Source organism: Schistocerca cancellata, chromosome 1 (assembly GCF_023864275.1).
Source record: "Schistocerca cancellata isolate TAMUIC-IGC-003103 chromosome 1, iqSchCanc2.1, whole genome shotgun sequence".
Lineage (NCBI taxonomy): Eukaryota > Metazoa > Arthropoda > Insecta > Orthoptera > Acrididae > Schistocerca > Schistocerca cancellata.
Genome location: NC_064626.1, coordinates 1,126,315,483 through 1,126,343,257, shown reverse-complemented (window position 1 = coordinate 1,126,343,257; position 27,775 = coordinate 1,126,315,483). Strand labels below are relative to the sequence as shown.

The following is a 27,775-nucleotide window of genomic DNA, read 5'->3' as shown; positions in this document are numbered from 1 at the left end:
TTTAAATGGTTGAAACTGGCAGAGGGAACCAAACAAAGGTTTTTTGTGCAGCTAACAACTGATGTTTTATCTTTGTTGAAATAAGATACAATACACGACAAAAATTTCTGATTGTGTACATCAGGACTATAGAAAAGAAAAACAGATCACATACTGTGGGTTTTTAGCAACAGTTTCAGTAAGGGCTATTTGAATTCTTTTGACAAAAAGTCCAAAGACTTACTGTAATGGATTTGGTGAGGCAGCATTTAGTATTCGCCCGAAGTACATTTACAGTTGTGGCTTTATCCAAGGTGGCAAAATTTTATCAAGTTTTAATGAACCTGGTAAGTCATAGTTGGCTGGATATTTTTGCAGGATATGCCTCTCCCGTCTACCCCCCTAGCATGAGGAGGAAGTTTTGCATTCTTAAACCTATAGCTAAAAGATGTACTGAAGATGGTTTGGGAGGCATGGCTAAACAATCACATAACTGCTACAAATACCAAATACAAAATCCACCTTTAAGGTATTGCTCTTCATCTTTTAAATTAAGCTGAAACCAAGTTACAGAAAATTCGTAAAGAAAATTATCGAAGTTCCAGTTAAATATAGATAGGAAAAGTAAGTTATCCTACTTCGTGAAATTTCAAGGCATGGGGAAAATAAGATCAGTGTTTAGCAATATAGGATCAGTGTTTAGCAATATAAGATCCTTCATGTAGCATATGACAAACATTGAAGAATAGAACTTCAATATGGAGTCTGTAACAAGGTCATCAAAGAATGGACATTAAGACACACAGAACAGGACGAGAGGAACATAAATGATATGATGTTGCTCATTTTGAGAGTGGAACAATCATATACTGAGATGGGGAAAACTTACTCCACTGGAATTTAAAATTACAGCACAGCTTAAGTAAACAACAGTAGCCATAATGTTGGATGTTGTTGTTTACTTATCAGAAGGGAGACTCCTGCTGAAGTGATTACGAAACATTTCAAAAGAAAAATGTTCTTATAGTCTCACCTCTCCTGAATGTGTCGAATCTTGAGTGAAGTACCACACTAGCCCATAGTCATTCCTTCAGCACAAGCAGTCCTAACTCTGCTGATTATTTTTCCTTTAAGAAAGAAGGCTCTACCCTGCCAAATGGCAAGAAGAAACATTTACAAAAATACTATTAATGTCTTACATTTCACTGCTTCATGAAGATGCAATGCTGCTTTAAAGATCTTTGAAACAACCTGGCCTTTAGAAGCAGTTTAAACTACTAAGCCATCAAAAATTCAAGACTGCTACATGTCTTAGTTTGTTATGTTGTCCTGTTCATTTTCACACATCTAGGATTTTAAATGCAGGGAAGAAATGTCCATGATTACTCATTACTGGGACTAGCATGTGCAGCATATGTTACTCCTGTCATCTTGACACATGATAATACATTTATTGAGACAAGAGGACAGTCAGAAAAGGCTAAGATCCTGGCATCGAAGACTGTATGTTTCCACTGTGAATTTACCACTGTGGCAAGCTGAAGGGTTAGGTGTAGTCAAGTGAACACAGTAAAAATAGCTGCAGCTTTTTCTATGACAGTCTGGTCAGAGCAGCTGGAGACAGGAGTCATGTGCATGAGCTGTGCTTGCTTGCGTGAATTTTCCTGTTTTGACAAAGGCATTGGCTAAAAGCTAATGAGTAAGTGTCTTTTCATCATGCTTGTTTACAATTCTACTTTCTTCACAGTGAGTAGCAGTCATCTTTTCCTTACATTGTATCTAGATTTTCTATTGTTTGATTTCAGTTTGGTAACTTGCATACAGAACTGCATTAGCAATAATTAGATATTTGTAGCATGTTTTTGCTACCACCAAAAAAATCATAATAAAATATTAGTATTTAGTTATTCACTCACTAGCTCCTGTTAGCTACGGGATACAAATATTTGGCAATGCTTACTACAAACATTAGTAAAATACAAGGTTTTTTCTTTTAAAGAAAAAAGGAAACTGAGGATAGCAGTCCATCAGACAGTTCCAATACCTGTAGCAAATAGTGTAGCCTAAATTCTGCAGGCTAAGCTTTCAACAAATTTCACTAAATATTACTAATTTGGCACACACTCTTAGATACATAATGAAGGACTACACAGTTACACAAAATGAGACTTTTGGGTGCAGCATGGATCCTACGCATTCCAGTGATAAAATGGCAGAAACATGTTTATATTTATCTTCATTTATGGCTATTTTGTTTGCACTGGAACAATTAAGCCATTTCATTTATTTCAAAAAGACAAAATTATCATGTGTAGTGTTCTACCATTATTGCATTCACAGAAAACTCTTCACAATTTGGTTGATGTCAGTAGTGTAATTGACAGAAGTCAAAAGACAACTTTGGATTTATTTTGAGTAGCTTTCAACCTTAGCCTAGTTTACACTGCAGTGTACACTGCAGTGTACACATCATTGTCACCAGTCTGTGCTGTCTTTGCTGGGCTGAGTTGGTTCACTTCTCAACTTCATGTGATATGCTTTTATACACATACACAGACAAAATGCTAAACTTTGCAATGTTTAAGTCTGCCAATGAAGTCAAGTTTTGTTTACAGCAAGGGATAACTGTCAATGCCAGTAAAGTACTTTCATTTTGTATCAGTTCAGCTGTACTTTGTTCACCATAATAACAAACCTGATGTAAACAAACACAAATGCGATGATTGGCCAACAGCTGTAGCACATGTTCACTGGTGGTGTTACATTCTGTAGGGTAGAGGGGGGGGGTGTCAAATAATTAGATTTATTAAATTAGTTAAAGACAGGAGCTTTACAGTAATGAAGTTAGAATGTCAAAGAATTTCACAGCTCAGTGGGTATGCACTACACAATGCCAGGAGGGTCTGTCAACTTGTCCAGCAATAAGTAGTGAGGTAGTGAATCTTAAATCACAGTACAGAGCATTAGTGGAAAAATTGAGTGAATACGTGGAATTATTTGATCTATTGGTCCATTACCCACAACACTGCTTGTGCAGCACCAAATTCCTACTGGAAGTATAGCACCCTGTCTACAAATGACAGTATCAATCTCCAAGGCATTTACAGCCGCTTGTGGAAGGATGTGTAGATCAGCAACAGAGAGGGGGAAAAAAAAAAGATGGTGGCAGAGCATATCTTTTCTGTTGTGAGTACCAATTCCTCACCCAGAAAACAGTCTGATGCATGCCCTATGCCTAATATAACAGACATTTGACAACATGGATCAGTGTTGGTACTTCACAACACTGTATTTTTTAATGGTTACCAGCAGTTTGAAGCGATGCCAGAGGACCAATCAAATGCAGCATTCTTAATGTTGATTGGGCACTGTTCATTTTTCACAAGTTTACAGAAAAAAATCATTTAGAATTTTTCCCAGAACTGTGTTCACTAGAGATAAGGACATTTAACATACAGGTTGCATAGCTGAAATGGGAGTGTTGTAGACTGGTAATCCAAAACAATCCATTAACTGAGGGCTCCAGTCTCTCCTGAATCATTCTTTTTTTAAATTAATGTTGCAATACTTACATCTTTTAAATGTAGAATTCATCAAACATATACTGATAAACACATATCTAATCATCATTTTAACTGAAACACACATTGTTTCTAGTTACATACTGCATGCACAATTCAAGCTTTCATTGCAAATATAAATTCTTCATTATTGATATTTCATACAAGATTGTTAACAAAAGTTGTTTTAATTAGTAAACCATAAAAACCAAATTTTTAGGACAGGAAATTAAACACTATTTGGACTACTTCCAGCATTTTATACCACAGATGTGATCCCACAGAAGTCAAGAGTGACAAGCCTTGTGGAAACATGAACAGTAACAATTTTCACAACATTAAGCACACCATTCCAATGCTGCCTTTCTATAGTTGCCACCATACCACTGCAGCATGAACCCAACAACTAATCTGGTGCCAAGTTACAGGGTTTGTCGAGGAAAGTAACATATTTAAGCCGACAAACATAAAGAAACTAACGCCCAAAGCTTTTTATACACATCACTGCTGAACAGTGGCAGGACACAGACAGCACATCATAAAAAGAGAAGAAAATGTGGTGCTTGGTTGGCTTCATGGAGCCTGTTGTTAAGGACTTCTCTATCAATGTAGAGGTAACAGTTTGCAGTACTGAAACCTTTCTCAAATTCATTTACAGAAGGAATTAAGATCATGCCAAATTACTAAGTAATATCTTTAGGAGATTCATTATCTATATGGTGAAATCCCTGCAATACTCTTTTGCATCACACATCTCCTGCAGAACAATTAGGATGTGTCCACGTTAGGAATTTATATAAATTTTTTTAATTACAGTATTATGTTAGTTAAGAACGAGCAAATAATATAATTTCCATTTGGTCCTCAAGAAGCAGATGGTACTTCTGAAGTTTTGCTCAATACTACTTCATTCCCTTTAAAAATTGAAAGACTCTCGAAGCTATATTGTTGCTTTGTTCATCTCTGTAAGTTTCAACTTCTCAAATTTTAGCAAGCTACTTGGACCAACTGGCAACCCAGAGCTGTCCAAGTTAAGTGCACTGGTAAAAATGTTTGCCCATATTACATCTCAGATGATTTGCACACAACACAGCATAAAACATCCTCCTTATCATACCTGACTACTCAAGTCAGCTTGGCTTCCACTCCACGCGAGATAAAATCCAATGAGATTCCAGCAATTTAAAGAGATTCCAGCAATTTAAAGAGAACATACGGTGTAATGTTTACATCAAGTTTATTCTCATGATAAACACAGTATTGCTTCCATTGCCTTCATGAATAGTATGTTAAGGATGACAGAATCTTTTAAGAAGAGTACAATATTATATCAATGGCTCTTTTTATTGGAGTTTAACTTTTCACTGCCATCCAAATAAGCAGAAAGCACTATATCAAACACATTAAACAATGGATGGAAATTCTGCAGTTTCCCTAAACTAACTCCTGGAAACTAGGGAAATCCTGAGTCAGGATGGAAGACAAGGATTTAAAAGACATTCTCCAGCATGTTAGCAGATCATTACAACTACTGTACTATCTCACTCAGCTTAGTCTAGAAGTCATCTTGCATTTCAGTGAATTCATGAAGTATTGTTTATATCATATGAATAAATATGTCAATCTGTCTCCCTTCTTCCACATAACAGGTGGATCCCCATGATTTCACTTTATCCTTTTTCAATAATCATCTTGGAATTATGGTATCTGCAGTTTTAAATGTGGAAGTTCTATCAATGATAGGTTAGAATATTCCTTGGTTACTGACATGCATGCTATTAATATGTTAGTCCACACAGTGATGCACATATGAAGTGCTCTTACAAACTCTTAGTGATAAGTATTTGAAGGAAACTCACATCTGTAATCATCCGCTACATCAGAGAAAAGCATGCACAAGTAAATTTTATTAACACATGGTAACTCTTTACATGTACAAGGAGGAATTTAATTTTCTATACAATGAAGGTAAGTTAACACTTAATCTGACTACGAGAATCAGATAATAACATTACACTACTTCACAGCTGCAACTCCACATATTTTTCCATTTTAATCTTTATGACACAACATGAAGTGACAAAACTTAAGTGTAGTAATAATAGTGGTAGTGTTATTACAATAATTTCAAAACTTTCTTCTCATAGTAAGGCTGATCACTACTGTGTACTGCCTCACTAGGTCAAAACTGCTTGCTTATAGAGCTGTCAACATTTCAAACAAAGGCATGTAAGTTCTGAAACCATTCTAGAAAGATTTATCTGAAAATAAAGTCATTTAAGACAATCTTCCTTTCAATGCAATGGAGTAAAATTTATTTAAAACCCTGGTTCTGAACAAGAGGATGATTATTTCCTGCACAAAATTGCCTTCAAGTTGTAGGTAGCATAGGGCATACTATTTGAAGTCGTGGAGCTTCAATGATAACTACTGTAAAGCATAGGAACAAGGATTTTTTTTAAACTACATATGTTGCTAACCCTTTGTGCAGTTCTAAGGCTCTTACAATATCAAAAGTAAATTTAGTCTTACTCTTTTAGTGAGCAACAAGATCATATACTGTTGTCCTGGGCAAGGTCCCACTTCTTGGAGTGGGAAGTGTATATCTGTCCTCCGGATGACAAATGTGTGTGGAATATATTTTAACAATGAGGGAACTATGAGTTTGGACTTTAACCTGCAACAATGAGGACCACATGCCACTTCTCCATGCTGGGAGAGAAAAAGGAAATTTCTTACTCAAAATTCCTATCCACCCAAAGTGACATTCTACAAATGGCAAAGCAGGTTTTACAAAATCAGTTTTTGTGGGTTTACAGTAATAACCACAAATGCAAATGCGTGAACTCCTTTATTTTAGATAGCACAGAAAATTATCACAACCATCCTGTAGAGGTACTAATTTGTTTACTATACACATGTCTGTTCAAGATTCATAGTTAACTTTGGCAAGAGGGGAGGTTGGGGATGGGGCAGCTAGAGCTGTTTGAGAACAACCTTGTGGTTATGTAACGGGAATGTGTTTTCTATACAAACAGTTTTTCTATATTTTAGCACATGTGAGATATGGTATAAATGGTGAAATAAGTACTTACAGTAATTATCAGTGTCAGCAGACGGCGGAAATCCCCAGATGTTTCACTGCACAAGTGCTCAGCGAGGGGTCTATCATACACTATGGAACAGAAGAATCTATTTAATTGTGGCAAAAGTATTTGAAACTTTAAAACTATTAATATATAGTTCTATATAATTTGCTTTCACAAAACTATTTCACCTACTTGTGCCAATCATGTTCCCTCGTTCTATAAAACAGATTTAAGTTAACCTACATATGCAGTGAGGAGACACTGAACCTCAACAAAACATTAAGGTGTTTGATATGATTAGGTGAAACATTTTTATCAAACAATAAAAAATCAATTGCAAATGATGGATAAAATTTATTCTTATCCACATGATCAATATCCCTGCAGTATCAACAGAGAAAGAACAGTTGCAAATATAATATAAAAATGTATTTATGATCCAGCAACAAGCCTTAAATTTTAGTGTTAAAATGGCTAATGGCTAGTTTCTATCAAACGTTTCTCCTGAAAGGTGAAGTGCTTGGCAGATGATGCAAACATGTTCAAACCATACCTATTACACTGTCTGATGGAACATGTCTCCTTATTTTATCACAACAGTCCATATAAAGTATTTTGGTCTTCAGGCCAGAAAATTGAACAAAATTCAGTGAAAAGATTTTGATACTGTGAAAAATTCTTAATAGCTGCCCTATCCCAACTCATCATATTCATAACAATATCTTCCATAATTTGTAAAAACCAAATGAAACTGCCAATCTCTGAACTGTTTTGATGAATGAACAAGGATTGGTGCAGATTCAGTATCAAAGATTAAACTTACTTTATACTAGTGAACAATTTAAAATAGCAGCAGAAACAAAAGCAGCAGAGATGTATATAGAAGTGCTGGCATTAGCACAGATGTGCAATAAAATGGCACCTTCCTTGTGCGTGAATATAATCTAATTCTGCTGATATTTTTCTTAGTGAACATTCAGATAAATTTTGCAAAACTATACAACTGATTTTGTCAACTATTTCCATTATTTTAACAAACTCACTCCTGCTGAGCCTCGTGTATTACCCGTGCCACTTTGAACATTTTGCCAGTTGTAAACAGACATGAACCAATTTTTAGAATACAACAACATTCTGCATATTTTCCATTGTGTTCATGAACATTTATTGGCAGTTCTGGTATCACATTTCCTTTCCATGAACCATGGACCTTGCCATCAGTGGGGTTGCTTGCATGCCTCAGCGATACAGACAGCTGTACTGTAGCTTCAACTACGACGAAGAGGTATCTGTCTAAAGGACAAACTTTTAGTTCCTGATGAGGGACAGTGGTCTTTTCAGTAGCTGCAGGGGCAACAGTTCAGATGATTGACTGATCTAGCTTTGTAACATCAACTGAAACATCCTTGATGTGCTGGTACTGTGAATGGCTGAAAGCAAGAGTGAATTACAGTTGTGATTTTTCCTGTGATTAGACAATGATGGCATCATCCTGGGCAAAATAACCTGAAGGTTAAATAGTCTGCCCATTCGGAACCCTGGGTAGCAACTACTCAGGAGGAAGTCACCATCAGGAGACACAAAACTGGCATTCTAAGGAATGGAGTGTGAAATTTAGATCCTTTAACTGCACTGGTAGGTTAGAAAATTTAGAAAAGGGAATTTATAAGTTGAAGTTATAATGGGAATCAGTGAAGTTCAGTGGTAGGAGGAAGAGAACTTCTGGTCAGGTGAATACAGGGTAATAATTACAAAACAAATGGAGGTAATATAGGAGCAGGTTTAAATAGGACTACAGGAAAGCTACTGTGTACAGCATAGTGAATGCATTATTGTAGATAAAATAGAGACAAAACCAACACACAAAACTGTAGTACAAGTTTATATGCCCACTAGCCTTGCAGATTAAGAGAGTGAAGAAATGTATGGCGAGATAAAAGAAGTTATTCAGATAGTCACAAGATGCAAAAATAAATTGTAGTAGGAAAAGGAAGAGAAGGAAAAATAGTAGGTAAATACAGAATGAGAGACAGGAATGAAAGAGGAAGCCACTTTGTGGAATTTTGCACAGAACAAGATTCAATCATCACTAACATGAGGTTTAAGAATCACAAAAGAAGGTTGTACACATGTAAGAGATCTGGAGACAATGGAAGGTTTCTGATAGATTATATAATAGTAAGACAGATTTCAGAACCAGATTTTAAATTCTAAAACATTTACAGGGACAGATGTGGACTCTAATCTACAGTTAATAACAAATACTTTGCAGTGAAAGTTGAAGAAACTGCAAAGAGATAGGAAATTAATGAAGTAGGACCTGGATATGTTAAAGTTTGCAAGGGAGCATTATGCAACAGATGACTAGAATAGGGGAGAGGAACGCAGCAGAAGAGAAGTGGGTAGCTTTACGAGATTAAATAGTGGAGGCAGCAGAGGATCAAATAGGGACAAAGACGAGGACTAGTGTAATTCTTTGGTTAGCACAGGAAGTATTGAATTTAACTGATAGAAAGAGAAAGTTTGACTTCAAAATGCAGCAACTTAAGCATGTGGAAGGTAATACAAACATTTACAAAATGAGATTGGGAGGAAGTGCAAAACTAACTAAGCAGAAGTGGCTAGAGCACAAATTTATAGATTTAGAAGAGTATCATTAGGAGAAAGATAGGTACCACCTACAAAAAAATTACAGAGAACTTTGGAGAAAAGAGAAGCACTGTATGAATATCAAGTGCTCAGATGGGAAACCAGTCCTAACCAAAGCAGAGATAGCTGAAATGTGGAAGGAGTATGTAGAGGATCTATACAAGGGAGATGAACTAGAAAGCAAGATCATGGAAACAGAAGTAGACGTAATTCAGGATGAAATGGGAGGTACGATACTGTGAGAAGAATTTGACAGTACTGTAAGACCAAAGTCTAAACAAGGCCCTGGGAGTAGATGACATTCAGTCAGAACTACTGATTGCATTGGGAGAGTCAGCTGTGAAAAAATTATGGCACAGAAGATGTGAGAGACAGGCAAAATAACCTCAGACTTCAGAAAGAATGTAATTATGATTCAAATAAAAGCACCTGCTGAAAGGTGTGAAAACCACTTATCAGGTCAATAAGTCATGGTTGAGAAAGACAAATACGAATTCTTTACACGGGAATAGAAAAGCTGGTAGAGCTTACCTCCGGGAAGATCAGTTAGGATTTTGGAGAAATGAAGGAACAACTGAACTGATCATGACCCTACAACTTACTTTAGAGGATAGGTTAAAGAAAGACAAACCTATATTTAAAGCATTTGTAGAATTATAGAAAGCTTTTGACAATCCTGCCTGTGATAATCTCTTTGAAATCCTGAAGGGACTGAAAGTCTACTTACAACTTGTACAGAAACCAGACAGCAGTTACAAGTAGAGGGGCATGAAATGGAAGCAGTGGTTGAGAACTGAGTGAGACAGGGTTGCGAGGTTTCCGATGATATTTTAATTCTGTCAGACAGCAAGAACAGTTTAACGGAATGGACATTCTCTTGGAAGGATGATATTAGATGAACAACAAAAGCAATACAAGGATAATGGAATGTAGTCTAATTAAATAAGGTTATGATAAGTTAGATTAAGAAACGAGACAAAGTAAAGGGTATAAAAAATGACAACTGGCAATGGCAAGATAAGCATTTCTGAAGAAAATAAATTTGACAACAAATATAGATTTAAGTGTTAGGGAGTCTTCTCCAAAGGTAGTTGTATGCAATATAGCCCTGTATGGAAGCGAAACTTTCCAAAGCAATTTAGACAAGAGCAAAATAGAAGCTTTTGAAGTTTGGTGCTACAGAAGAATGCCGAAAATTAGTTTAGCAGATAGCATAAATAATGAGGAGGCACTGAACATCTACATCTACATCCATACTCCGCAAGCCACCTGACGGTGTGTGGTGGAGGGTACCTTCAGTACCTCTATTGGTTCTCCCTTCCTATTCCAGTCTCGTATTGTTCATGGAAAGAGGGATTGTCGGTATGCCATACTCCGCAAGCCACCTGACGGTGTGTGGCGGAGGGTACCTTCAGTACCTCTATTGGTTCTCCCTTCCTATTCCAGTCTCGTATTGTTCATGGAAAGAGGGATTGTCGGTATGCCTCTGTGTGTGCTCTAATCTCTCTGATTTTATCCTCATGGTCTCTTCGCGAGATATACGTAGGAGGGAGCAATATACTGCTTGACTCTTCGGTGAAGGTATGTTCTCGAAACTTTGACAAAAGCCCGTACCGAGCTACTGAGCGTCTCTCCTGCAGAGTCTTCCACTGGAGTTTATCTATCATCTCCGTAAAGCTTTCGCGATTACTAAATGATCCTGTAACGAAGCGTGCTGCTCTCCGTTGGATATTCTCTATATCTTCTATCGACCCTATCTGGTACGGATCCCACACTGCTGAGCAGTATTCAAGCAGTGGGCGAACAAGCGTACTGTAACCTACTTCCTTTGTTTTCGGATTGCATTTCTTTAGGATTCTTCCAATGAATCTCAGTCTGGCATCTGCTTTACCGACGATCAACATTATATGATCATTCCATTTTAAGTCACTCCTAATGCGTACTCCCAGATAATTTATGGTATTAACTGCTTCCAGTTGCTGACCTATTTTGTAGCTAAATGATAAAGGATCTATCTTTCTGTGTATTCGCAGCACATTACACTTGTCTACATTGAGATTAAATTGCCATTCCCTGCACCATGCGTCAATTCGCTGCAGATCCTCCTGCATTTCAGTACAATTTTCCATTGATACAACCTCTCAATACACCACAGCATCATCTGCAAAAAGCCTCAGTGAACTTCCGATGTCATCCACAGGTCATTTATGTATATTGTGAATAGCAACGGTCTTACGACACTCCCCTGCGGCACACCTGAAATCACTCTTACTTCGGAAGACTTCTCTCCATTGAGAATAACATGCTGCGTCCTGTTATCTAGGAACTCCTCAATCCAATCACACAATTGGTCTGATAGTCCATATGCTCTTACTTAGTTCATGAAACGACTGTGGGGAACTGTAAAGCAACGCCTTGCGGAAGTCAAGAAACACGGCATCTACCTGTGAACCTGTGTCTATGGCCCTCTGAGTCTCGTGGACGAATAGCGCGAGCTGGGTTTCACATGACAGTCTTTTTCGAAACCCATGCTGATTCCTACAGAGTAGATTTCTAGTCTCCAGAAAAGTCATTATACTAGAACATAATACGTGTTCCAAAATTCTACAACTGATCGACGTTAGAGATATAGGTCTCTAGTTCTGCACATCTGTTCGACGTCCCTTCTTGAAAACGGGGATGACCTGTGCCCTTTTCCAATCCTTTGGAATGCTACACTCTCCTAGAGACCTACGGTACACCGCTGCAAGAAGGGGTGCAAGTTCCTTCGCGTACTCTGTGTAAAATTGAACTGGTATCCCATCAGGTCCAGAGGCCTTTCCTCTTTTGAGCGATTTTAATTGTTTCTCTATCCCTCTGTCGTCTATTTCAATATCTACCATTTTGTCATCTGTGCGACAATCTAGAGAAGGAACTACAGTGCAATCTTCCTCTGTGAAACAACTTTGGAAAAAGACATTTAGTATTTCGGCCTTTAGTCTGTCATCCTCTGTTTCAGTACCATTTTGTTCACGGAGTGTCTGGACATTTTGTTTTGATCCACCTACCGCTTTGACATAAGACCAAAATTTCTTAGGATTTTCTGCCAAGTCAGTACATAGAACTTTACTTTCGAATTCATTGAACGCCTCTCGCATAGCCCTCCTCACACTACATTTCGCTTCGCGTAATTTTTGTTTGTCTGCAAGACTTTGGCTATGTTTATGTTTGCTGTGAAGTTCCCTTTGCTTCCACAGCAGTTTTCTAACTCTGTTGTTGTACCACGGTGGCTCTTTTCCATCTCTTATGATCTTGCTTGCCACATACTCATCTAACGCATAATGTACGACGGTTTTGAACTTTGTCCATTGATCCTCAACACTATCTGTACTTGAGACAAAACTTTTGTGTTGAGCCAACAGGTACTCTGAAATCTGCTTTTTGTCACTTTTTCTAAACAGAAAAATCTTCCTACCCTTTTTAATATTCCTATTTACGGCTGAAATCATCGTGCAGTAACCGCTTTATGATCGCTGATTCCCTGTTCTGCATTAACTTTTTCAAATAGTTCGGGTCTGTTTGTCACCAGAAGGTCTAATGTGTTATCGCCACGAGTCTGTTCTCTGTTTAACTGCTCAAGGTAGTTTTCAGATAAAGCACTTAAAAAGATTTCACTGGATTCTTTGTCCCTGCCACCCGTTATGAACGTTTGAGTCTCCCAGTCTATATCCGGCAAATTAAAATCTCCACCAGAACTATAACTTGGTGGGGAAATCTACTCTAAATATTTTCCAAATTATCCTTCAGGTGCTCAGCCACAACAGCTGCTGAGCCAGGGGGCCTATAGAGACATCCAATTACCATGTCTGAGCCTGCTTTAACCGTGACCTTCACCCAATTCAGTTCACATTTCAGATCTCCATCAATTTCCTTTGATACTATTGCACTTCTTATCGCTATAAACATGCCTCCCCTTCACTGTTCAGCCTGTCTCTGCAGTATACATTCCAATCTGAGTTTAGGATTTCATTACTGTTTACGTCTGGTTTCAGCCAACTTTCTGTCCCTAGTACTATATGGGCAGTGTGACCGTTTATTAATGAGAGCAGTTCTGGGACCTTTCTATAGACGCTCCTGCAGTTTACTATTAGCACATTAATATTGTTATTCCCTGTTGCATTTTGCCTACTCCTACCTTGCCGCATCTCAGGAGGCGTCTTGTCGGGCCTAGGGAGGGGATTCTCTAACCTAAAAAACCCCCATGTGCACTCCACATGTACTCCGCTACCCTTTTAGCTGCTTCCGGTGTGTAGTGCACGCCTGACCTATTCAGGGGGACCCTACATTTCTCCACCCGATAGCGGAGGTCGAGAAATTTGCACCCCAAATCTCCGCAGAATCGTCTGAGCCTCTGGTTTAAGCCTTCCACTCGGCTCCAAACCAGAGGACCGCGATCGGTTCTGGTAACGATACTACAAATAGTTAGCTCTGATTCCACCCTGCGAGCGAGGCTTTCTGCCTTCACCAATTCCGCCAACCGCCTGTACGAACTGAGGATGACCTCTGAACCCAGACGGCAGGAGTCATTGATGCCGACATGAGCAACAATTTGCAGTCGGGTGCACCCAGTGCTCTCTATCGCCGCTGGTAGGGCCTCCTCCACATCTCGGATGAGACCCCCCAGCAAGCAGACAGAGTGAACACTGGCCTTCTTCCCCGACCTTCCCGCTATTTGCCTAAGGGGCTCCATCACCCGCCTAACGTTGGAGCTCCCAATAACTAATAAACCCCTCCCCCCGTGTGCCTGCTCGGACCTTGCTGAAGGAGCAGCCACATGTCCACTCACAGGCAGAGCGGGCGATGCCACACGGCCAGCCTCCACATTGACCCTCCGCCTCGTGCGCCGCGAATGCCGCTGAACCCGCCACTCCCCTTGGGGAGAGGGTGGCCCAACCGCGCCCGGTACCCGCGAAGATGTCTCGACAGCAGCGACAGTGGGTGAAGCATGTAACACCTGGGGCGTACGTTGCGACGCACCAGACTCCCCACTGCCGCTACACTCCGAGGCAGCAGCCTGAAGACGGCTGACCGCGGCCATCAACACCCTCAGCTGTTCACGAACAGTGGCCAGCTCCTCTTGCGTCCGTACACAGCAGTCACACATCCTATCCATCCTAAGGAATCAATTCACTGAAGAGAGTTAATCAACCTTTAACTAGACTGCTAATTCACTAAAGACGGCTGTTTATTCACTAAACTGTGGTTGCTGGCCACTTCTTGTAGAAAACAATGAAAATAGCACTACCTGTCTCTGGACTGTATTGAAAACAAACACTAGCACTACTGGCACTCTCTCTGACTGTATTCAAAACAAACACGAAATCTATGGAACACTAAGAAAAATTTGTGGGACAACCTTACTAAAAGAATGGATAAGTCTCATTCTGGGACATCAAGGGACCATGAATTTAGTATTGGAGGGAATTGTGAAGTAAAAATCAGAGGGAGACCAAGAGATGAATACAGCTAGCAGGTTCAAAAGTATTTAGGTTGCAGTAGTTATTTGGAAACTTAGAGGCTTGCATGGGATAGAGTAGCATAGATAGCTGCATGAAACAAGTCTTTGGGTAGAAGATAACAACAACAACAACAACAACAACAACAACCACCACCTTAAGACCCAAGTACAAGACCCGCCCAATCCACCCACCCAGCACTTCCTATTCCAGTGTTTTCACAGGTTTATTCTACTTCATAAGCAGCCAGGCCACCTACGAAAGCACCTATGTTATTTACCAGCTCTGTTGCAATCATTGCATGAATTTTTATATTGGGATGTGTACAAACTGTCCAGGATGAATGGCCACCACCAAATTGTGGCCAAGAGAGAAGTAGACGATCCTTTGGCACAATATGCAACTGAACGTAACATACTTTATTTCAATGGCAGCTTCATTACTGAAGCCATGTGGATCCTCCCTTCCACCACCAGCTTTTCTGAAGAGTGTGCACAGGAGTTATCCTTACAACACATGCTCAGCTCCCATAATTATCCTGGCCTCAACCTACAGTAATGTCTTCACACTCTACCCACAGTTTCCACCCCCTGCTGTCCTACCATCTCCCCATTCTTGTCTCCCACCTTCTTTGTTCACTGCCCTTTGCCAACACCCACCAATCTTTCCCCACTCCTCCCCCCCCCCACCTCACTGCCCCCACAACCTCCTGCCACATGCCTGTTAGCATTTTAGTCCCTGCACATACTGTCAAACAGTGATCCCTCTCCCCACCAGTCACCCACTAGTATCCCTTCTCCACCCCCTTCCCTGACACCACCAGATTGCTGCTTCCATCCCACATGATAATTTGATTCTGGCCTGAGCTGCTGGAGTCCACGTTCATATTTGTGAGGTGTGCTTGCTTGTGTGAATGAATGGTGTGCGTTTTTCTTTTGCTGATGAAGGCTGTGGCCAAAAGCTTTGTGTAAGTGTCTTAACTGTGCATGTCTGCAACTGAACATTTCTTGTTTATGGTAAATAACATCTTTTCCTACATTGTTGACACACCCAGGTACTCGTGTGAGATGGTTGACTCCAACTATGACTCACCGACAGTTATAAGGTACATTTTTTTTGTTTTGTGAAGTGCAAAATTTTACATCTTTGAACATTTATAACAAGTTGTCTATCTTTGCACCACACTCAAATCTTAACATCCGATTCAATATTTATGCAGCTTCTTTCAGGCAGTACTTCATTACAGATAACAGCATTGTCTGCAAAAACTCCGAGATTACTATATATATATTGCCCAGAAGGTAACTGATACGCAACATCAACAGCAACAACCCCAACACACTTCCATCAGCCACACTTTAATTTACTTCTACATCTGATAATGATTCCCCATCAGAGATAACACGCTGCAGCCTCCCTACTGAAATTTCCTCAATCCAATCTCAAATTTCACTTTGTAACCCATGTGATCAAACTCTTGACATTAAGTGTACGTGTGATACTGAATCAAATGCTTTTCAAAAATCAAGACATAGTGCTTCTACCTGACTGCCTTGCTCCAAAGCTTTCAGCACATTATGTTAGAAGTGAGAATTGGGTTTCACATGATCAATGTTTTCGGAATCTATGCTGGTTGGCATGGAGGTCATTCTGTGAAAGAAATCTTATTATGTTTGAGGTCAAAATATGATCTACAATTCTACAGATTGCATAGTTTTTGTTCGAGGTTTCTACGATAGGTTACAGTTAGAAGAGGGGTTAACTCAGATGAAAATTCAGTGTAGAATATGACCAGAATTCCTTCGGACCCTGGGGCTTTGTTCAATTTTAACGATTCCAACTGTTTCCCAACACCACTGACACTAATACTGATTTCAGGAATCTCTACAGTGGTACGAAGAATAAATTGGGGCAATTCTCTTGGGTTTTTCCTTTTTACACAAACATTTGGAAACAGAGTTAAGCATTCCAGCTTTCACTTTGCTACTGTGATTTCAGTTCCTGTCTCATTCAATAGGGACTGTACACTAATTTTTGTGCCACTGACAGCCTACAGTTATGATAAGAATTTCTTTGCGTTCTGTGAAAGATCATTTGATGTAGCATGCTATGGCAGCCATTGAAGGCTTCACACACTGAAACATGTTTGGCTGTCAAGAGAGCATTCAGCATCTCTATACACTTCTATGTTTTGTCTTACACCTATTTTGCAGTAGTATATTTCCTTGTAAGTTTTTTTACTATGACTGTATACCATGGAGGGTCCTTCCCATTATGAACTGTTCTACTAAGTACTTATCTATTCAGAGAATGGTCAATTATCCTTTCAAACTTAAAACCATAGTTCCTCTACATGCTCCCGTCCTACGTTGAAAGTTTCAAGTTCCTCATTGAGATATGCCATAACTAATTTTTTTTATTTACTTTACATGTGTATCTCTTTTTTTTAGTTGTCTTTTGTACTTTGGTAATCATTGTTGCCATGACAACATAATGGTCACCAAAACCAGTTTCGAAGTGGACATCCTCAAAGAGGTCAGGTCTATTTGATGTCACTACACCTGATGTATTTCGATCATGAGTGGTGCTCTGAACTATCTTAAGAGTACAGGAAAAGAACATGTTTTGTCCACTTTTTCAAAAAATGAAATATATGCCACGAGATGTGTTGTTTAACATTGTTAAATGACAAATGTGATTATATGAATAGCCTACATTCTATAACCCATTTTAGATTAGGCATGCAGGGAAAGAACATGCTTGTGTCTTACTACAGGGGCTAAATGAGCTTTGCCCAATGTTGGGAATTAAATTCTGATTCCTTGTTGATTGGCAAACAATGTTTAAGCAAGAAACAATTTTCCTTTATTTGCATTGTTGTTACAACTGAAAATCATTACTTTAGTTTGAGACATACTACTTAGTAATGCTGATGGTGCAAGTGATTCATTTCAGTTTGAATGGTTAATTATTTATATTTTTGAATGATGAGTACTTCATCTGAGGATGAATGAGTCCTTCAGATTCTCAGTGTCAGGAAAGAACATGGATGGGGTAAATGAGTAAAGTCATGAATAAATTAAGTTGCGTGAACTAGGAAAAGACTGCAGCTATAAGTTAAAGTGTTTTGCAGTAATAAGTGCTGAAGGAAGCTCAAATATACAAAAATTTAGTGATTTGATAGACTGGAATTAACAATAATTGTATCTGACATGCCTCATAGCAACACTTCCACTTCACAGAATGCAATCAAGGAAGAATGAAGACTAAGCTCGGCTTCGAGGGTGTAATTCCAACTACAGAGAAAGAATGAAAGGTGACGACATTGTACACATAATTCCTACATGCAGAAAAGCCTTTGTAGTGCACTGAGTAACCAGATGATTAATGACAGTTCCAAAGTTTTTGAAGTGGACAAGTTTTGTGCAGGAAGGGGTAAGCATGGAAATAGGCCATAGAATATTAAGGAAGCAATCTGAATGGCAGTTTATGATCACATTCTTTCATTTAAAGGTACATCAAGCACTTCTAACAATGAAAAGCCTAAGAGGCATACCTCACAGAGGAACCTTTGGTGAAAAAACTGAATGAAATGTTACAGGAAAAATACTCAAATTTGGACATGTTACATGAAATGCATACAACAGCATTTAACGTCAAATTCATTATAGCTTTGGGGTATCCAAGGAATGACAAGCTCGACCTACAGTAAGTACTGCAGGTCCTACAAGCTGAGATGAAAGTGCAGAATGAAATGTTTGAGAGGTTTAAATGACAACATGAAAAAACAAGTATTCAAAGAAATTACTAAGATCACAATAGATCAGAAAGTACACAAAGTCAAAGGTGAAACATTTTATTCCAGAAAGAGAAATGCTCATTTAAGAAACCAAAAATGTAATGAAACAGAAGCAACCTGCTTAGACAACCAAAAAATGTATGCTAAACAAACTTTAGTACTACTGATTTCTATTACACAAGGCAGTTGTCTTTTTACTCTTTCAGTAGTATCTATGAAATTCAACTTACAGTGCTCTACACTTACACTGAAGATATTTGAAGGAAAGGGGCCAATGAAGTTGATTCCTGTGTAAATAACTGTGACAGAATTATTGCACAAGAAAATCAAACTCTTTGAAGTTTTTGTGATTCATGTTCAGGTCAGAAAAAGAATGACACTGTACTAAAGTATCTTTATTATCATGTGAGTGAAAAGCTTTGAGATAATGGAAGTAACCACCCACAATAATATGAGAGTGCTCAACATTATAAGCAGTAGCAGAAGTTCCAACACATTGGATGCAGATAATGCAGTATGTAAACCTAAGCCTTTTGATGTGGTTATCAATATAAGATAAAAAATTGGGGGTCATTCCAAAGAAGAAATATTCAATAAAATTTCCTTTCGTAACACGACTACTGAAGTAGGTAGTACTCTCAAAAAAATATCCCTCCCTTATTCAACATTTAGAAACTTATAATTGAGCTGGCATTTTATTGGTGGTGAGAGCTTCACAGCAAATTCAAGAGAAGCAGCCATGAAAATACCCATCTCCTGCTCAGAGAGGTAAAATAAATATCAAAATAGTGTTTCATAATAATTTTGTATAATGCTGATAATATCTTTGCAGGTCCTTTGGCTACATCAAAAGAAAAGTATCAGACCTCCAGATTTGAAGGAGTACTGCAGAAAAGAAACGTCAGTGTTTTACTCAAAAGCTTTTACACTATACTGAGAAGTCCATGTTGGGACAAAGTGATATTATATTTTACTCTTATTACTACTTTATCACATGAAGTTAAAACACACTGCTCATCAAGAAGTATCTTTGCTCGAGAACGATATTTTTACTCTGCACTTTAAGATGCACTCACATGAAACTTCCTAGTAAACAAACTGTGTGACGGACAGACTAGCTCGGGTCCTCTGCCTGTCATGTGCAAATGCTCTACACATTTTTAATCAGCCAGGAAGTTACTTTTTAGCATTTTTATTGTTCCAAATATTCTTTTCCATTAAAAAATAGTCTGAGAATGTTGAACAAAACATATAGATTAACTTGCATTATATTCTATTCCACGATAGCCAAGTAGCACTTTCCCCCGTTTTAACATATTACATTACTTTAAATATTATGCCAATAAAATCACAGTTTAAATATTTTAGGAATCAGTTTAAATTAAATTTAATGTATATAACACGTCCTCCCAAATGACTTTTGTATTCACTACTTCTGTCCATTAGTATCCATGAAATTTTGTTTCAAACTTTAAAATTGCTCTCCTGAACAATTTGACAATGTTCACAAATCACATTCTTTCACTGTGCTCTTCATGTGTTATAGGTAGTTTTCAGAGAACGTGCATTGTGCAATTTCTCAGGACGGCTCATCGTACCAATGATGATGTGGTCTTCAGTCCTGAGACTGGTTTTATGCAGCTCTCCATGCTACTCTATCCTGTGCAAACTTCATCTCCCAGTATTTGCTGCAACCTACATTTTTCTGAATCTGTATAGTGTATTCATCTCTTGGTCTCCCTCTATGATTTTTACCCTCCACACTGCCCTCCAAAACTAAATTGGTGATCCCTTGATGCCTCAGAACATGTCCTACCAACCGATCCCTTCTTTTAGCCAAGTTGTGCCAGAAATTACTTTCTCCTCAATTCTATTCAATACCTCCTCATTAGTTATGTGATCTACCCATCTAACCTTCAGCATTCTTCTGTAGCACCACATTTCTAAAGCTTCTATTCTCTTCTTGTCCAAACTATTTGTCGTCCACGTTTCACTTCCATACATGGCTACATTCTATACAAATACTTTCCTGACAAATCTATACTGTATGTTAAAAAATCTCTTCTTCAGAAACGCTTTCCTTGCCATAGCCAGTCCACATTTTAAATCCTCTCTACTACGACCATCAGTTATTTTGCTCCCCAAATAGCAAAACTCCTTTACTACTATAAGCGTCTCATTTTCTAATCTAATTCCCCAGCATCACCCAATTTAATTCGACTACATTCCATTATCCTCGTTTTGCTTTTGTTTATGTTCATCTTATACCCTCCTTTCAACACATTGTCCATTCCGTTCAGCTGCTCTTCCAGGTCTTTTGCTGTCTGACAGAATTACAATGTCATCTGCGAACCTCAAAGTTTTTATTTCTTCTCCATAGATTTTAATTCCTACTCCAAATTTTTCTTAGCTTTCCTTCACTGCTTGCTCAATATAAAGATTGAATAACATCTGGGAGAGGCTACAACCCTGTCTTACTCCCTTCCCAACCACTGCTTCCCTTTCATGCCCCTCGACTCATAACTGCCATCTGGTTTCTGTACAAATTGTAAATAGCCTTTCGCTCCCTGTATTTTACCCCTGCCACCTTCAGAATTTGAAACAGAGTATTCTCGTCAACATTGTCAAAAGCTTTCTCTAAGTTCTACAAATGCAAGAAACATAGGTTTGCCTTTCCTTAATCTTTCTTCTAAGATAAGGCGTAAGGTCAGTATTGCCTCATGTGTTCCAACATTTCTACGGAATCCAAACTGATCTTCCCCGAGGTCGGCTTATATCAGTTTTTCCATTCGTCTGTAAAGAATTCGCGTTGCAGCTGTGACTTATTAACCTGATAGTTCGGTAATTTTCGCATCTGTCAACACCTGCTTTCTTTGGTATTGGAATTATTATATTCTTCTTGAAGTCTGAGGGTATTTTATGTGTCTCATCATCTTGCTCACCAGATGGTAGAGTTTTGTCAGGACCGGCTCTCCCAAGGCCGTCAGTAGTTCTAATGGAATGTTGTCTACTCCCGGGGCCTTGTTTCGACTGAGGTCTTTCAGTGCTGTGCCAAACTCTTCACGCAGTATCGTATCTCCCATTTCATCTTCACCTACATCCTCTTCCATTTCCATAATATTGTCCTCAAGTGCATCACCCTTGTATAGACCCTCTATATATTCCTTCCACCTTTCTGCTTTCCCTTCATTGCTTAGAACTGTGTTTCTATCTGAGCTCTTGATATTCATAAAAGTGGCTCTTTTCTCCAAAGGTCTGTAATTTTCCTGTAGGCAGTATCTATCTTAACCCTAGTGAGATAAGCCTCTACGTCCTTACATTTGTCCTCTAGCCATCCCTGCTTAGCCATTTTGCACTTCCTGTCTATCTCATTTTTGAGATGTTTGTATTCCTTTTTGCCTGCTTCATTTACTGCATTTTTGTATTTTCTCCTTTCATCAATTAAATTCAATATTTCTTCTGTTACCCAAGGATTTCTACTAGCCCTTGCCTTTTTACCTACTTGATCCTCTGCTGCCTTCACTACTTCATCCCTCAGAGCTACGCATTCTTCTTCTACTGTATTTCTTTCCCTCCATTCCTGTTAATTGCTCCCTTATGCTCTCCCTGAAACTCTCTACAACCTCTGGTTTAGTTAGTTTATCCATGTCCCATCTCCTTAAGTTCCCACCTCCTTAAGTTCCCACCTCTGAAATTTTCTTCAGTTTTAATCTACAGTTCATAACCAATAGATTGTGCTCAGAATCCACATCTGCCCCTGGAAATGTCTTACAATTTAAAACCTGGTTCCTAAATCTCTGTCTTACCATTACATAATCTATCTGATACCTTCTTGTGTCTCTAGGATTATTCCATGTATACAACCTCCTTTCATGATTCTTGAACCAAGTGTTAGCTATGATCAAATTATGCTCTGTGCAGAATTCTACCAGACGGCTTCCTCTTTCATTTCTTACTCCCAATCCATATTCACCTACTATGTTTCCTTCTCTCCCTTTCCCTACTCTTGAATTCCAGTCACCCATGATAATTAAATTTTCGTCTCCCTTCACTACCTGGATAATTCCTTCTATCTCATCATACATTTCATCAATCTCTTCGTCATCTGTAGAGCTAGTTGACATATACTTTTACTACTGTAGTAGGCATGGGCTTCGTGTCTATCTTCGCCACTATAATACGTTCACTATGCTGTTTGTAGTAGCTTACCCGCACTCCAATTTTTTTATTCATTATTAAACCTACTCCTGCATTACCCTTATTTGATTTTGTATTTATAACCCTGTATTCACCTGACCAGAAGTCTTGTTCCTCCTGCCACCGAACTTCACTAATTCCCACTATATCTAACTTTAACCTATCCATTTCCCTTTTTAAATTTTCTAACCTACCTGCCGATTAAGGGATCTGACGTTCCACGCTCCGATCCGTAGGATGCCAGTTCTTTCTCCTGATAACAACGTCCTCTTGAGTAGTCTTCGCCTAGAGATCCGAATGGGGGACTATTTTACCTCCGGAATATTTTACCGAAGAGGACGCCATCATCATTTAACCATACAGTAAAGCTGCATGCCCTCGGGAAAAATTACGGCTGTAGTTTCCCCTTGCTTTCAGCCATTCGCAGTACCAGCACAGCAATGCCGTTTTGCTTAGTGTTACAAGGCCAGATCAGTCTGTCATCCGGACTGTTGCCCCTGCAACTACTGGAAAGGCTGCTGCCCTCTTCAGGAACCACTCATTTGTCTGGCCTCTCAAAAGATACCCCATGGTTCATGGAGGGGGCGGGGGCGGGGGGACAATGATGTACGAAATACTTTACTCATCAAACGGTCAGTTGGGGAAAAAACCAATGATGTACGAAATATTAATTTTCCCAACTGACTGTTGGATGAGTCAAGTCTCCACCAATGATTACAGTATGACTGGGGAACTTAAGTAAAAGTGAACTGAGGTTCTTTCTGAAGTTTTCGGTTAGATCAGGATGGTTGGTTGGTTGGTTGGTTGGTTGGTTGTTTGAGGTGAAAGGGACCAAACAGCGAGGTCATCAGTCCCTTGTTTCAAATAGACTCCATGCTGCTAACGGGACATCTCAGAAAAGGCAGAACAATAAAACGGAAAAAGAGGAAACGTAAAAGGGCAGTCACGTTGTCATTAGTAAAAACAAACGAGGGAAGTTGGCAAGAGAACGAACCCAACACTATGCTGAAGCAGCATAGGCAAGACCACCTGTGACTTAAAAGGGACAACCGCTATAATGCAGAAAGTACGGATGGGAATAGAAAAACTAACCAAGCCTTAAAAAGAAGGGGTAAAAACAGAGTAAAAGGGAAAGAAAAGAGGATTCCAGGCAGGGAGGTGAATCGGGAATCTCTGAACACCGCCTACAGTGGGAGACACCCAAACACTCACCGCCCTGCCCCAACACCAGAGGGAGATTAAAAACTTTAAAACTGAGAATAAAAACCACTCTCCCGGAGGAAACCTAGAACCAGAGAGACCATCCGGGAATCGTCAGCCAACATCAAAGGTAAAGTGTGGGGGAGTCTGTACTTCGCACGCAGAGCCAAAAGAAGGGGGCATTCAACCAAAATGTGGGCCACTGACTGGAAGGCTCCACAACCACATAGCGGGGGTGGCTCATCACGCAAAAGGAAACCATGGGTCAGCCTGGTATGGCCAATGCGGAGACGACACAGTGTGGTCGAGTCCTTGCGGGAGAGGCGAAAGGAAGAACGCCATGGGCCTGGATTCACCTTAATGGCGCGAAGTTTATTAGACAGTGGAGTAGCCTCCCAAGAACTGGCCCATGACTGTGCAAAGTGGGATTTGATGTGAAGCCGTAAATCCGCTGCAGGAGGGGTTACAGAAAACGGGGGGTAAGTAACTGCTCCCCCAGCCAAACGATCAGCGAGCTCATCACCTGGGATACCCACATGGCCCGGGACCCATAGGAAGTCAATGGAACAAGCAGCACGGTGAAGATCAGCGAGATGGTCATGGATGGCAGAGACCAAGGGATGGCGCGAAAAACACCGGTCAATAGCAAGAAGGCCACTCATCGAGTCCGTACATAACAAAACGCGGTTGTGTTGGGATTGTTTAATAAAGGTAAGGGCCCGGGATATGGCCATCAATTCCGCGGTAAACACCCCACATGAGGGTGGCAGCAGATGATTTTCCGTTCCAACAAAGGACGTGAAGGCATACCCAACATGATCAGCAGATTTAGAGCCATCAGTGTAAAAAACAACAGCATCCCGAAACTCCCATAAAATTTGGCGGAAAAAGGAACGGAACACCACCGGGGAGATGGAATCTTTCGGACCGCGGCGGAGATCCATCCGAATTCGAGGCCGAGGAACTAACCAAGGAGGGGTAGAGGGGAGGGAGCGAGGAAGACAGGACAAAGAAGGAAGCCGGAAATCACGGGTAAGAGACGCAAGGCGCAGCCCAACCGGTAAACCCGCCCGAGGGCGGGAGTCAGGCGGGCGACGTCCATGGTCTGGAAATAGGATAGAATAGGAAGGATGAGCGGGAGAAGAACGGATAGTAAGGGCATAAGACACCAGAAGCTGGGACCGCCGAACAGAAAGGGGGGGGATCCCAGCTTCAACCAGGAGACTATCAACAGGGCTAGTAGGGAAGGCACCGGTGGCCAAACGGATACCACGATGGTGGACCGGATCCAGCACGTGCAGCGTGGAAGGAGCAGCTGAACCATAAACTTGACAACCATAGTCCAAACGTGACAGAACTAGAGCACGATAAAGACGGAGGAGGAGGGAACGGTCCGCACCCCAAGAGGAGTGGGCAAGGAAGCGAAGGACATTGAGTTTACGGAAACATCCTACCTTCAGGAGTCTGATATGGGGCAGCCAAGTGAGCTTGTTGTCAAAAAGAAGACCCAGGAAACGAAACTGTGGAACCACAGGCAATTGTTGTGCAGCAAGATAGAGCTCTGGATCAGGGTGGACCGTAGTACGGCGACAGAAGTGGACCACCCGCGATTTTAAAGGAGAGAATTGAAACCCGTGTGAGTGGGTCCATGCAGAGGCACGCCGTATAGCCACCTGGAGCTGCCGTTCTGCAGATGCCATCGAGGAGGAACTAACCCAAATGCAGAAATCATCCACATACAGGGCAGGAGCGACCAAGGGACCGACAGAGGCCACAAGTCCATCGATAGCAATGAGGAAAAGAAGGACACTCAAGACAGAACCCTGTGGGATGCCCGTCTCCTGGGTCCGTGGAGAACTAAAAGCAGTACCAACTCTAACTCTGAATGACCGATGGATCAGGAACTGGCGGATAAAAATCGGGAGTGGGCCCCGAAGACCCCACTGATGAAGGGTTAGTAAGATGTGATGGCGCCAGGCCGTGTCATAGGCCTTGCGAAGGTCAAAAAACACTGCAACCAAATGGCGGCGCTGGGAAAAAGCCTGCCGAACTGCAGATTCCAAGCGAAGTAAATGATCGATTGGAGATCGTCCCTCTCTAAAGCCACACTGGTATGGGGACAATAGATCCCGAGATTCGAGGACCCAAGTGAGCCGACGGGCTACCAGCCGTTCAAGTAACTTACAGCCAACATTGGTCAAACTAATTGGCCGATAGCTGTCAACAGATAGGGGGTTCTGACCAGGCTGAAGGACAGGAACCACAATGCTATCCCTCCACTGAGAAGGGAAGTCACCCTGGAGCCAGATACGGTTAAACACCCGAAGAAGATGGTGCCGTTGTGGAGCACTGAGATGTTGAAGCAGCTGGTTATGAATGGAATCGGGGCCAGGGGCCGTATCATGAGAAGAAGATAGAGCAGAAAGAAATTCCCATTCAGTGAAAGGTTCGTTGTAAGATTCTGACGCACAAGTGGTGAAACATAAGGCGACAGCTTCAGCCTGCTGTTTTTGATGAAGGAAAGCAGCTGGATAGGAGACCGACGCCGATGCCATGGCAAAATGGGTCGCAAGATGTTCTGCGAGAACTAATGGGTCCGTACAAATGCCATCTGGGAGGTGAAGGCCTGGGAGGGTGGACTGCCGATGGCAACCTTGGAGAGAGCGAAGTGTAGCCCATACCCGCGACAGAGGGACAGTGGAACCAAGGGAAGAAACGAATCGTTCCCAACATATCCGCTTGCTCTGTTTGATTAAATAACGGGCTTTAGCGCGAAGGCGCTTAAAGGTAGAAAGGCTGGCTACAGATGGGTGCCTCTTGAAGTGTTGCAAAGCTCGACGGCGATCACGGATGGCAATGGCAATGGCCGTACTCCACCACGGGACTGGCCGACGACGAAATTGGCCAGATGAGCGCGGGACAGCAAGGGTAGCCGCGCGAACAATCTCGTCAGACACGTCACGTACGACGTCATCAATACAACCCGACAAAGAGGGAGAAAACTCGACCTGTGCAGTGTATAGAGGCCAATCGGCACGGTGGAAAGACCAACGAGGTAACCTATCCATCGGGGAGCGGGAAGGGAGCGTGATAATCAACGGGAAATGGTCACTATCACAAAGGTCGTCGTGTGGCGACCAGTGTAATGAAGGGAGGAGAGAGGGAGAAGAAAGAGAAAGATCAATGGCAGAAAAGGTACCAGGACCAGCACTGAAATGAGTAGGGGAGCCATCATTAAGAAGGCACAGGTCGTGGTCTGCAATAAATTGGTCGATAAGAAGACCTCGTCTAGATGGAAAGGCACTGCCCCACAAAGGATGATGAGCATTAAAATCCCCAAGGAGGAGGAAGGGAGGAGGAAGTTGCTGAAGAAGGGTGGTTAAGGCAGCAGGTGTGAAAGTCCTGTCAGGAGGGAGATAAAGATTGCATACTGTGACTGCAGAGTCTAAGTGGACCCTAACAGCAACCGCTTCCAATGTAGTTTGGAGAGGAATCCACGTGCTAGCAATGTCTGTACGGACCAACGTACAAACGCCACCAGAAGCCCGCAAGGGTCCGACCCGATTTCGACAGAAAACACGGAACCCACGGAGGGTCGGTGAGTGAGCATCAGTAAAATGAGATTCCTGGAGAACCACACAAGCTGCTGAGTAGGACGAGAGAAGGGATTTCACTTCCGGAAGGTGACGATAATAGCCATTACAATTCCATTGGAGAACCACAGAACGATGGTTTAAATGAGGGCTGAACACGCTGAATCCAGTCATACCGCCGGGTCCCCACCCGTCACCGACAAGGAGGGGGCGA

The 27,775-nt window shown here is 40.9% G+C and overlaps 1 protein-coding gene across 3 annotated transcripts in view; it reads right to left on the bottom strand.

Moving 5' to 3' along the window:
• Positions 1–27,775, bottom strand: part of LOC126092492 (annexin B10) — a 138,278-nt gene that overhangs the window by 8,049 nt on the left and 102,454 nt on the right. For 2 of the 3 annotated variants that reach the window (XM_049908128.1, XM_049908120.1), the window contains exon 5: positions 6,635–6,714. In XM_049908128.1, the coding sequence (XP_049764085.1) occupies positions 6,635–6,714 (80 nt within the window). Of the gene's footprint in view, positions 1–5,398; positions 5,414–6,634; positions 6,715–27,775 lie in introns of all 3 variants that reach the window. The other variant, XM_049908112.1, reaches the window with a different exon arrangement.